The 13,184-nt window shown below is 43.0% G+C and overlaps 1 protein-coding gene across 15 annotated transcripts in view; it reads left to right on the plus strand.

Annotated features, from left to right (window-relative positions):
• madd (MAP-kinase activating death domain) overlaps window positions 1-13,184 on the plus strand; it is a 79,367-nt gene that overhangs the window by 27,278 nt on the left and 38,905 nt on the right. For all 15 annotated transcript variants that reach the window (XM_070445331.1, XM_070445322.1, XM_070445323.1 and 12 more), the window contains exons 5-9: window positions 5,249-5,380; window positions 5,831-5,944; window positions 6,521-6,601; window positions 10,105-10,277; window positions 12,174-12,409. In XM_070445331.1, the coding sequence (XP_070301432.1) occupies window positions 5,249-5,380; window positions 5,831-5,944; window positions 6,521-6,601; window positions 10,105-10,277; window positions 12,174-12,409 (736 nt within the window). The remainder of the gene's footprint in view (window positions 1-5,248; window positions 5,381-5,830; window positions 5,945-6,520; window positions 6,602-10,104; window positions 10,278-12,173; window positions 12,410-13,184) is intronic.

Below are 13,184 nucleotides of genomic sequence, written 5' to 3' on the forward strand. Positions count from 1 at the left end.
TCTGATCCAGTGACGGTGGGTTTGTGCCCATAGGCGACATTGTTGCTGGTGAGGACCTGCCTTACAACAGGCCTACAAGCTCTGTCCAGCCTCTCAGCCTATTGCGGACAGTCTGAGCACGGATGGAGAGAGTGTGCGTTCCTGGTGTACCTCGTGCAGTTGTTTTTGCCATCCAGGTTTGGATGTACCGGTCCTGAGCAGGTGTTGTTACACGTGGTCTGCCACGTCTCCCTGTAGCGCTGTCTTAAGCGTCTCACAGTACAGACATTGCAATTTATTGCCCTGGCCACATCTGCAGTCCTCATGCCTCCTTGCAGCATGCCTAAGGCACGTTCACGCAGATGAGCAGGTATCCTGGGCATCTTTCTTTTGGTGTTTTTCAGAGTCAGTAGAAAGGCCTCTTTAGTGTCCTAAGTTTTCATAACTGTGACCTTAATTGCCTACCGTCTGTAAGCTGTTAGTGTCTTAACGACCGTTTCACAGGTGCATGTTCATTAATTGTTTATGGTTCATTGAACAAGCATGGGAAACAGTGTTTAAACCCTTTACAATGAAGATCTGTGAAGTTATTTTGGATTTTTACAATTATCTTTGAAAGACAGGGTCCTGAAAAAGGGACGTTTCTTTTTTTGCTGAGTTTATATGTTAGGGTTGTGAACAACGGACAATTTTGCGTAGCGTTTAAATTGCCATTTTTTAAAAATCATAAAATTCTACTTCAAATCCACAATGCGGAATAATAGTCTGATTACATATGTATGACCGCTAGGGCCGGGCGATTAAGTTATATCTACCGCAGGTTTCCGTTCAAATTAATTAGAAGCCAATAAATACAATTGTAGCCGGTCAAATTGTCCGGAATTGCACATCGTACATCCTGATTTCACCATCAGCACCATTCTCACTCCTTGCGTGTTGCCTTAAGTGCGTGCTACTGAGGAGAGAGAAATAGTGAGAAAGGAGCCTTGGGCTACTTTTGATTGCGAAGATAGTCATTTTTCTTTGAAGTAATAGAGATTATGCCTATAGTTTCAATATTGTAGTAGACAATTATGGGAAGAACTTTGGCGCGGCCAAATCCAAGCTACTGTGCAACTCGCTATTCAGGTAGGATGCAATTTTTTWAAATGTAATTAAATTTCTCGTATTTATAATACTTTATCATTACTGTATATCATTGTTATTGTAATGCATATTTATTCATCTAAACTAGTTCTTTAAAAATGCTAAATGTGTTTTGTTTAATTCTGTTGAGACATTTTTGTTGGTTAAATTAATTTCAATCTGCCTTTTTAATTGTGTGCTCCGGATTTAGTTTACGATGGGTTCAAAGTAGGCCTATTGTTAAATTAATAGCATTGGCCTATTGCTGTCATTTGTTGGGTACRGTAGGCATTGGCCTTTTTTATTTTTTGACCTTTATTTAACTAGGCAAGTCGGTTAAGAACAAATTCTTATTTTCAATGACGGCCTAGGAACAGTGGGTTTACTGCCTTGTTTTATTAAGGGGCAGAACGACAGATTTTTTACCTTGTCAGCTCGGTGATTCGATTTTGCAACCTTTCGGTTACAAGTCCAACGCTCTGACCACTAGGCTACCTGCCRCCCCAGGTAGCCTAGTGCAGGCTGTTCAAAACTTTTATGAGATTTGTTTCATTCGGTGTAATTTTCTTTGGCCAAATTCAATTCCAACTRATGCTGTGTTTGCTGCAATATAATATCCTGCTCGTATTTTMCATATAAAAGTTTGAGTGACTTACTTTTGATACAGTATTACATTAATGGAGTTTAGAAACTTTTGTGAAGGTTTGGTGTGGCTATTAGCCTGCAGGCCTATGATAAGAAGGCAGTGCGCACCTATAATCCAACTAACCCTTGACAGTTGAACTTGAGGTGAGGTAGAATGTTTTTGGCCTACCAGAGTTACTCCTATAATCTTACAATATAATGCCTATCTTTATAAAAAATATTGTAATAGAAAATTACTATTTGGCCTCCTTCTGTACGCCTATACTGTGCAACAGATCTAGTATCCTAGCTTATCTGACAAGGATAATGAAATGCATGTGAACAAGCATTGTGATTGGTTGAGAGGCTTTTTAAGCCAAACTAAAGATCCTGTTTGGTAAGGGTTAACCTATGACGCAAAAATGGRAATATTGTTTTCTGTTCAATCTGAGAAAGTAATTTCGAAGCGCCACTGAACGGGCATTTTACTTTAACCGCCATCGATAGAAAACAGTACTGTGCAGCCGTCTTCATCGACCTTGCCAAGGCTTTCGACTCTTGTCAATCACCGTGTTCTTATCGGCAGACTCAACAGCCTTGGTTTCACTAATGACTGCCTCGCCTGGTTCACTAACTACTTCTCAGATAGAGTTCAGTGTGTCAAACCAGAGGGCCTGTTGTCCAGACCTTTGGCAGTCTCTATGGGGATGCCACAGGGTTTAATTCTCGGGCCGACTCTCTTCTCTGTATATATCAATGATGTCGCTCTTGCTGCGGGTGATTCTTTGATCCTCCTCTACGCAGACGACACCATTCTGTATACTTCTGGCCCTTCTTTGGATACTGTGTTAACAAACCTTCAAACGAGCTTCAGTGCCATACAACACTCCTTCCGTGGCCTCCAACTGCTCTTAAATGCAAGTAAAACTAAATGCATGCTCTTCAACCGATCACTGCCCGCACCTGCCCGCCCGCCTAGCATCACTACTCTGAACGGTTCTGACTTAGAATATGTGGACAACTACAAATACCTAGGTGTCTGGTTAGACTGTAAACTCTCCTTCCAGACTCATATTAAGCATCTCCAATCCAAAATTAAATCTAGAATCGGCTACCTATTTCGCAACAAAGCCTCCTTCACTCATGCTGCCAAACATATCCTCGTAAAACTGACTATCCTACCGATCCTTGACTTCGGCGATGTCATTTACAAAATAGCCTTCAACACTCTACTCAGCAAATTGGGTGCAGTCTATCACAGTGCCATCCTTTTTGTCACCAAAGCCCCATATACTACCCACCACTGCGACCTGTATGCTCTCGTTGGCTGGTTCTCGCTACATATTCGTCGTCAAACCCACTGGCTCCAGGTCATCTATAAGACTTTGCTAGGTAAAGCTCCGCCTTATCTCAGCTCACTGGTCACCATAGCAACACCCACCCGTAGCACACGCTCCAGCAGGTATATTTTACTGGTCATCCCCAAAGCCAACACCTACTTTGGCCCCCTTTCCTTCCAGTTCTCTGCTGCCAATGACGGGAACGAATTGCAAAAATCACTGAACCTGGAGACTTATCTCCCTCACTAGCTGTCAGAGCAGCTTACCATTTGCTGCAGCTGTACACAGCCCATCTGTAAATAGCCCAACCAACTACCTACCTCATCCCCATATTTGTTTTAGTTTTTCTGCTATTTTGCACCAGTATTTCTACTTGCACATCCCATCTGCACATCTATCACTCCAGTGTTAATTGCTAAATTGTTATTCCTTTGCCACTATGGCCTATTTATTGCCTTTCCTCCTTACTTCATTTGCACACACTGTATACAGATTTTTCTATTGTGTTATTGACTGTACGTTTGTTTATCCCATTTGTAACTCTGTGTTGTTTTTGTCGCGCTGCTTTGTTTTATCTTGGCCAAGTCGCAGTTGTAAATGAGAACTGGTTCTCAACTGGCCTRTCTGGTGAAATAAAATGTAAAGAAAATCTGTAAAGTAATGCTTCTTTTGAAGTTTGACTAAGGTCCATCACTAGGTGACTAGAGGTGTCAATCAAAAAAAGCCTGCCTGCTGCCTGCCCACAAACCACTCTCTCCAAAAAAGTACTTTAGTTTGCTAAATACCGTGACTTACCATGACATTTAGTAGAAAGAAAACACATTTTCATCTAGGAATYGACTCCAAAAATCCAGTATTCTTGGAACGAAGGAGACTGATTAGGTGGCTTACTTTCGAGAATATTAACACTCGCTTCTTTCATAGCTAGCTAGCGAGGGACGGAGAGAGGCACAGTATAGGAAGGTCGGTTACCAGGCAGACTGTCAGAACCGTGCACTAGGGCTACCAGCAATCAAAGCTGTATCTCACTGGAATGCTGTATTTCGCAATTTCCTGGCTTGTAATGTCTCGCAACTTCAGTAAAGCAGGGCCTATCACCAATGAATAGGCTAGGATATTCTACACGCAACAGACTGAAGGCTGAACACACACTTGCACCATTAGTGAAAGAGAAATAGCAGGCGAGCCAGCTGCACTGTGATTTTAATTTTGTAGAACAAATAAAATAAACATTGTTTTTCCGTTGGGATCCTTAACGTTAAGAAAGAAGCCTAATATCTTTTTAACGTTTAAACATTCTCACCCCTAGTATATATCCAACTCTTGATATTGAATAAAAGGGCCTACTCAAACATTTAGTTCACAATCTCACTGGATTATTAAAGACCAAGTCCCACACTACACATACACTCATTTTATAGGTAGCAGGGGTATTCAACTCTTGCCCTACGAGGTCCGGAACCTGCTGTTTTTTTCTGTTCTACCTGATAATTAATTGCACACACCTGATGTCCCAGGTCTAAACAGTGCCTGCTTCGAGGGGAACAATGGGGAACAAAGCAGTGGAACTGGCTTTGAGGTCCAGAGTTGAGTTTGAGGGATATATAGTATACTACTCTTTGCTCCTAAGCTAACATCCTGTGTTGTAAACTGCTTTTAAACCCAACTCTTATCCATTCTCCGTTCTTAACCCACCCACTCATTCAGTCACTGCTGGAACCCTCCTTGGGTTGAAGTCACCACTGTAATCGTCACGCTCCCTTATTCAGTCCCCTTKTTTCACTGTCTGAACACCTGCAGTGACTACGCTCTACCCCCTTCCCATTTACTGTAAGAACAATATGTCAGGTTAACCTTGAAGGACCTCCTTTCGCTGTTCAAGCTTAAACACGCCACTGTTTGTAGAGTGAAAACAGCAGATTTTGATCTGTGTGGCTGTTGAAACAACCACACAACTAGTCAATGCTACATCTCTTATTGTGAAGGAATACAACTCTTTGGGAGAAAAATGAAGATACTTTCTCGGGTGGTAGTCATTGAATGTAATTGAATTGATCTTGTATGGAATAAACAGCATGTGGTCACCTATGCCCAACAGTCTTCTGAAGTATTTATTGTACATTTACAATTGAGATGTTTAAATGCACATCAAATAGTTTGTTTTGGTTTGTGTCTTCCAGGTGGTCCTGCAGTCGCGGGACTACAATGCCCTGACCATGAGTGTCATGGCGTTTGTGGCCATGATCTACCCCCTGGAGTACATGTTCCCTGTCATTCCCTTACTGCCCACCTGCATGGCCTCCGCTGAACAGGTACGTCAATCAAACCAATGACTGCAGCACTGGTAGTTRTAGTACTATTAGGAGAACAAATAGAGGGCTTTTTAATAGCTGGAACCAGATGTTGTGGATGGATTTTTTTTTTAAAGGGATGCACTTCTACACACAATGTTTGAAAAAAGTTAAGGAATTCCTGTGCCGTAATTGATTGCCTTTGAAAGTTTCACTATTTTATTTGATTCATTTTTATCATCCATTGCTTTTTTTTGTCAGGACATTTGTGATTGTAGTTGTTGAATAAGAGATTCGTCCCTGTATTATGTTGGGTGTTTTACCTGGGATTTGAATCCATGCCTAGTGGAGTTCTAGCCCACTAGCTTTAGTTTAGGAGGCTCCTCCTATTGGAGCTATTCTTGCTTGTGTGCTGGTTTGATTTTGTCTGATCGTGACATCATACAATGTCCTTTCTCTCTCCTTTTGTAGCTTCTCCTCGCCCCCACCCCTTACATCATAGGTGTGCCTGCCAGCTTCTTCCTCTACAAATCCGATTTCAAAATGCCCGACGATGTGTGGCTCGTGGACCTGGACTGTAACAAGGTAAGTGCCCCAAAATGGAGGTGCGCTTCAGCGTCCCCGCAAACGTTCTCTGCAGATCTATGCTATTCTTTGGCAGATCTATGCTGTTCCTTCGCAGATCTATGCTGTTTCTTCGCAGATCTATGCTGTTCCCCACTCCATTTGAGTCCCATACAGCATTATCTCTGATTGGGAGGCAAGATTCTAGACACTTGCTTGAGATGTCTTTATTTTCACTGCTAAATCCCTTTTGGGGTTCAGTTCTCTCATTGTGACAGATATTGTGTTAGGCTAAATATCGACTTGATGCAGGAGGGAAAAGCCTTGCTCTTGTCATCCTCATTTCAGACCTAAGTCCTCCCTCTCTGAGACAGAGAGAGCATCAGTGTTTTCAGTGCTAAAACACACACCCACATCCCAGTCTGTCTTTCTAGGGGCAAATTCCTTCCCTCTCATCTACTACTTAGTAGGTAATAGGTGACTGATGTATGCTTTCATCATTTGAAGGGGTATTTGTGTACCCTCGTATGTGTGTAGTAGTGTACATGGTTGTTTTGCTAACATTTGAYAGTTTGAGCATGCTCTGTTGCTCCACAGGTCAAAGCACCCACCAATGCAGAGCACCTACCCCCTCTTCCCGAGCCGGAATCCACAGAACTCAAGAAACACCTGAAACAGGTAAATATAGCCTGTCGCAACATACCCGATAGCGCTATTTTCAGTGGTCGTTCATTAAGCACTGCCAACCGTTAACTCCGTTTATTTCTACCTCTTGTATTGATTTATTACATTTTTTTTTTTTTAAACATCGATATTACCGTATGTGTTATATGAAGTATTTGTTTTCAAGTCATCACCTTCTCTTCTTTCAGCTTTAGATATGTTTCAAGAGAGGTCTGATGAATTGCGCCAGGCACACGGGTGTCCCTGTTCTCTTACCGTGTTGTATGTACTAACTATGCATATAGCGTGGGAGCATTGTGGAGTTAAGCATTGTAATGTCCTAACGACGACAAGTGTTTTTTTCCCCTTGTTTTTTTTCTGTCTCTCTCTCTCTCTTCTTTGCATGCGCTAGCTCTTGGAGGTAAAAGCAGCTACTAGGTCTTACTCTCTGGGGCCTTAGTAACAGCGGTAGCAGTAGAACTAACCAAATCCTCCTAAGCCCAGAACCTCAAATAACAATACGTTGATTACAAGCTGGTTCTGATTCACAAACCTCTCTTACKCGTGTTGTGAAATGCCAATCAAACCGTCCACTCTAGTACCACGTCACAGCTTRGCATTGTAACTAAAAGCACCTTGAATTATCAGCGGACATCTAGTTGCCCCCCACCCTCCATCTTGACATCAAGCTATCGTTAGTACATGTTGCCGTTTAACTATTCCTACCCGACATTGTCATCATCTAAGTTTTGAGTTTATTTGATTTGAAAGTGCATATTAAGCACAAGATGCTTTATGAGGAGAAGTTACACGAAAAGAACAACAAAACATAAATCCGCCATATGAACAAATGTCACGTTTAAACATTCTAGGCACAATTCCTCATCGCCATTTTAAAATGCGTCTCAACTCGTCACCAAATGATATTCAGCGGTTATTTTTTAACATCCAAACCCAGTAAGCCCAATTTGAATCCCCAATCATACCTCATCATGTTGAAAATCCCTGCATATCATAGTTTGTTGATATGCTTTGAATCAGAACCAGTGTTGTTATTTRTGTGTGATACACTTGGCCCTATCACAGAGTGTGTGTGCGATTGATTAAGATAGACCTGTGTGTTGGCAGAGCCAAAAATCTGTTGTGGTAACAAGCCATTTGAGTGACAAAATATGGGTAAGGTGAGTTTTCATAGGTTCTATTGTTTTAAGGGTTAAAGCAGTYCTCAGCAGTCCTCAAAACAGTAACAAACAAGTGGTAGTTGGTAGGTCTTTGCAGTCCCACACAGAGAATGGGTTAGTATACACTGAGTGTACAAAACATTAGTTACACCTTCCTAATATTGAGTAGCACCCCCTTTTGCCCTCAGAACAGCCTCAATTCATCGGGGCATGGACTCTACAATGTATGAAGCGTTCCACAGGGATGCTGGGCCMCTCCACTGCTTCCCACAGTTGTTAAGGTGGCTAGATGTCTTTTGGGTGGTAGACCATTCTTGAAAAACCCAGCAGCGTTGCAGTTCTTGACACACTCAAACCTGTGCGCCTGGCACCTACTACCATACCCCGTTCAAAGGCACTTAAATCTTTTATCTTGCCATTCACTCTCTGAATAGCACACATACGCAATCCATGTCTCAATTCTCTCACGGCTTAGAAATCAATCTTTAACCTGTCTCCTCCACTTCATCTACACTGATTTGAAGTGGATTTAACAAGTGACATCAATAATGGATCATAGCTTTCACCTGAATTCACCTGGTCAGTATATGTCATGGAAAGAGCAGGTGTTTTGTAATGTTTTGTACACCTAGTGTATGTCAGAATCTCACAGGTTACGAGATGGGAGAATTTGAGTTGGGGGGAGTGTATGGACAGTGTAAACAAAAAGCCAAAAGGTTTTTAATTTAAAACAATTATTGTCAAGAGATCTGCTCCCTTCTGTGTCTCAGTGTCACCTCCATCGTTGCCACTGGTTATCCTCCCAGTTGGTAACCATCGATAGGCTCTTTAGTCTTCAGTGGCTAACTTGTTGGGTGTGGTGTGGTGAACTACTGTTCMTTTTTGTGTGTTGTTTTGTCGCACTCATGTTTGTTTGTGTCTCTCTCACTTGTCTCTGTCATGGTTTGTTCTCTTCCTCTCTTGCACCTCCTCTCTCTCTCTCTCTCGCTCTACATCATTCTTTCTCTCTTGTTCTCTGGCTATGTCCCAGTTCTCTAAAACTGCCCCTTTCCTGTTCTCCCTTCTTTTGCAACCACTTAGCTGAAAGGGCTGTATGTGAAAGCAACAAGGAGGCATCTCCATCTCCCCACTAGCCCACTTATTGGCTAGTCAAGGTTCCGACGTCGCTTTCAAGCATCCCGTCCTTTCAGCTRTTTAGTAGTCAGGATTGAGAGGAGATGAGGAAAGGAATCCATTTAAAGGGAATTGGACCACACAGCCTCCTATCTTGACCCTTTTTGTCATGTGTGGTTTCAATTCTGCTCAGCAATTGGTCAGCTCAGCCTTTTCATGTGATCCTCTTCCTGGCATCTCTCTTGTCCCCCTCCTCCCCTTCCCTAGTGTCTGGTTAGGTTGACCGTGATCACCCAAAAGCAGATCTTCTCCTCTGACAATAAGGTTCCTAATTTCTCCTTCTGCGGAATGTGCCCATGCTCCTTGCACGGATATTCTTCCTAACCAAACTTAAATATTTTTTGTTGTTGCTTGTTATTGTTTCAGTTTTCTCAAGTGTCGTACACTATTGTTGAGCTGTTGTAACAGACTGGCGGCATAGAGAGATATTTCGTAAGACCCCCCACTGGCTGCTTAKTTTTGGCTTGAGCATGCCTGAATGTATGCACATCTATCTTGTCATCAGTGGGTGTTCTTGTAAGCAAACACAGTGGATATGCAGATCTTTGCTGTAACACATAGGTTGCGTCCAGGACTGAACCTGGCCATCAAACGATCCACTGTGCTAACATCGTGCAAAACCCTGAATGAGTCTGCAGCAATCCCAGAGTGCTAGTGAATTCCCTCTGCTGTTACTTCTTCCGCCGACCTTTCCCGAAGTGACGCTCCCATTTCAGGCATCTGCAAAAACATGCACTCTTCGGATTAATTTGCTGGGGAAACGGGCTTCCTCATTTTAGCCCACACTCTCACCTGTTAGCTTATAACATAATCACATTGTGAGTCCTCCTAGCTTAGTCCTTGTGTTTTATCGATGATTTATTCTCAAATGAGAACTTACATCATACAGACAAAAAAAAWAATAAAGCAGCACAATACATAAACAAATAAATGATAAGTTGTAACTTATTTTTATCAAATTGAGGTCTCCAAAACCCTGTACTACTCTCTTGCACTGTTTTGAACCTCAAACAGACAGTTCCACACTGGTCCTAGTGAGACCATTCTGTTGCACTACCCTTCAGCTGATGCCTGAGGTGTGAGTGCCCCCTAGTGGGGCCGAGTGACCCCTCATCATCACGACAGTGTGTTGATTAAAACCTTCCTCACCTCTACCCGCTCCAGGCCCTGGCCAGCATGAGTCTCAACACCCAGCCCATTCTGAACCTGGAGAAGTTCCAGGAGGGCCAGGAGTTACCCCTGCTCCCCCCCGGCCAGAACAAGGCGTCGCCCTCCTCCACCGAGTTCAACCCCCTCATCTACGGCAACGACGTGGACTCTGTGGATGTGGCCACCAGGCAAGGCTTGACAAAGTTTCTCTGTCCCTTTTTAAGTATATCTCATATTATCCATGCAAGGCAATTTGTGACGTTGGTTCAATTTGAACTTTGAGCCTAGCAGAATAATCCAGTCAGGACCTAGACACTACTCCATTTGATTTAGTTCCTGAATATTGTAGATAGTTAATAGATATGAACGGCTATTTACATATGCACAATTTATGGATTGACCCCTGTTCCCACTTGACGTTTTTAAATTCTGAAGTGTATATTTGTATTTGTATTGTATTTATTATGGATCCTGCCAAGGCAGTTAATGGGGGTCCAGCAAAATGAAGGCAGTTATACATCATCAAAACTTTACAATACATTCATAACCGATTTCACAACATTGTGTGCCCTCAGGCCTCTACTCTACTACCACATATCTATAACACCATGTACATGTGTGTATAGTGTGTATGTTATCGTGTGTTTGTATGCATGTGTATGTTGATTCACAGTCCCCGCTGTTCCATAAGGTGCAGTAAAATCTAATTTTACTCCTGGAGTTACTTGATATACTGCATGAGTTACTTGATGTGGAATAGAGTTCCATGTAGTCATGGCTCTATGTAGTACTGGTCGTCTCCTATAGTCTGTTCTGGACTTGGGGACTGTGAAGAGACCTCTGGTGGCATGTCTTGTGGGGTATGCATGGGTTGTGTGCCAGTAGTTCAAACAAACAGTGCATTCAACATGTCAATACTTCTCATAAATACAAGTAGTGATGAAGTCAATCTCTGCTCCACTTTGAGACAGGAGAGATTGACATGCATATTATTAATGTTAGCTCTGAGTGCATCCAAGGGCCAGCCGACCTGCCCTGTTCTGAGCCAAATGCAATTTTCCTAAATCCCTCTTTGTGGCACCTGACCACAACTGAACGGTAGTCCAGGTGCGACAAAACTAGGGCCTGTAGGACCTGCCTTGCTGATGGCGCTGTTAAGAATGCAGAGCAGCGCTTTATTATAGACAGACTTCTCCCTATCCTAGCTACTGTTGTATAAATGTTCTATACACTACCGGTCAAAAGTTTTAGAACACCTACTCATTCAAGGGTTTTTATTTTGACTATTTTCTACATTGTAGAATAATAGTGAAGACATCAAAACTATGAAATAACACATATGGAATCATGTAGTAACCAAAAAAGTGTTAAACAATTCTGAAGATCTTGTACAACACGGTGTACTACTCCCTACACCAAACAGCTCAAACTGGCTCTAACCATAATATAACGAGGAGTGGGAGGCCCCGGTGCACAACTGAGCAAGAGGACAAGTACATTAGAGTGTCTAGTTTGAGAAACAGACGCTTCACAGGTCCTCAACTGGCAGCTTCATTAAATAGTACCCGCAAAACCAGTCTCAACGTCAACAGTGAAGAGGTGACTCCGGGATGCTGGCCTTCTAGGAAGAGTTGCAAAGAAAAAGCCATATCTMAGACTGGCCAATAAAAAGAAAAGATGAAGATGGGCAAAAGAACAAACACTGGACAGAGGAAATCTGCCTAGAAGGCCAGCATCCCGGAGTCACCTCTTCACTGTTGACATTTCTAAGTGACCCCAAACTTTTGAACAGTAGTGTATATTTTGATTTGTTTAACACTTTTTTTGTTTGTTCCATATGTGTTATTTCAAAGTTTTGATGTCTTCATTATTATTCTACAATATAGTAAAAATAAAGAAAAACCCTTGAATGTGTCGTTCTGAAAGTCATAATGTCATGTGAAACAATGTGTTTAATTTGAGCCTCATATCAAAGACGCGTGTCTCTCGTATGTAAACTTGATAAACAAGAAAGCTTTTTGAATTTAATTAAATTTGACTCATTGAAGTGTTAACACACTCACCTTTCCTTCTTTCTCCAACAGGGTTGCCATGGTGCGGTTCTTCAACTCCCCCAATGTGCTCCAGGGTTTCCAGATGCACACGCGTACGCTGCGCCTCTTCCCCCGGCCTGTGGTGGCATTCCAGGCCACGTCCTTCCTGGCCTCACGGCCCCGACGCTCAGGCTTCGCTGAGAAGCTGTCGCACACCCAGGCCGTGGAGTACTATGGCGAGTGGGCCCTCAACCCCACCAACCTGGCCTTTCAGAGGATCCACAACAGTAAGTCCCTTACCCTAGCCTACACGCCTGCTGTACTGCATATACCATGCACTGACTGACAATTGGTGTATTTGTGTTTAGAGCTGACCCGAAACATACTGTGCTAGCTTGGATATTTATAGTGTGAAGTAAAGTGTAGCCCTTTACACTCGTACCCGTATACGAGTTGAAAATTGCAGATTTGTGCACTAATTGTCTAAATTGGAACGTTAGTGGCTGTACAGTAACACGCTATATATGAAGTTGGAGCTCTGGCTCTGCGCTTCACAGATGACGCGGATGCTACACTACAGGACTGTTTTGCTAGCACAGACTGGAATATGTTCCGGGATTCATCCAATGGCATTGAGGAATACACCCGCCTCAGTCATCGGCTTCATCAATAAGTGCATCAATGACGTTGTCCCCACAGTGACTGTACAAACATATCCCAACCAGAAGCCATTGATTGCAGGCAACATCCGCATCGCGCTAAAGGCTAGAGCTGCTGCTTTCAAGGAGCGGGAGAACAATCCGGACGCTTATAAGAAATCCCGCTATGCCCTCAGACGAACCATCAAACAAGCGAAGCGTCAATACAGGATTAAGATTGAATCCTACTACAACGGCTCTGACGCTTGTCGGATGTGGCAGGGCTTGAAAACTATTACGGACTACAAAGGGAAACCCAGACGCGAGCTGCCCAGTGACGCGAGCCTACCAGACGAGCTAAATGCCCTTTTATGCTCGCTTCGAGGCAAGCAACACTGAAGCATGCACGAGAGCACCAGCTGTT

Source organism: Salvelinus sp. IW2-2015, linkage group LG10 (genome assembly GCF_002910315.2).
Source record: "Salvelinus sp. IW2-2015 linkage group LG10, ASM291031v2, whole genome shotgun sequence".
NCBI lineage: Eukaryota > Metazoa > Chordata > Actinopteri > Salmoniformes > Salmonidae > Salvelinus > Salvelinus sp. IW2-2015.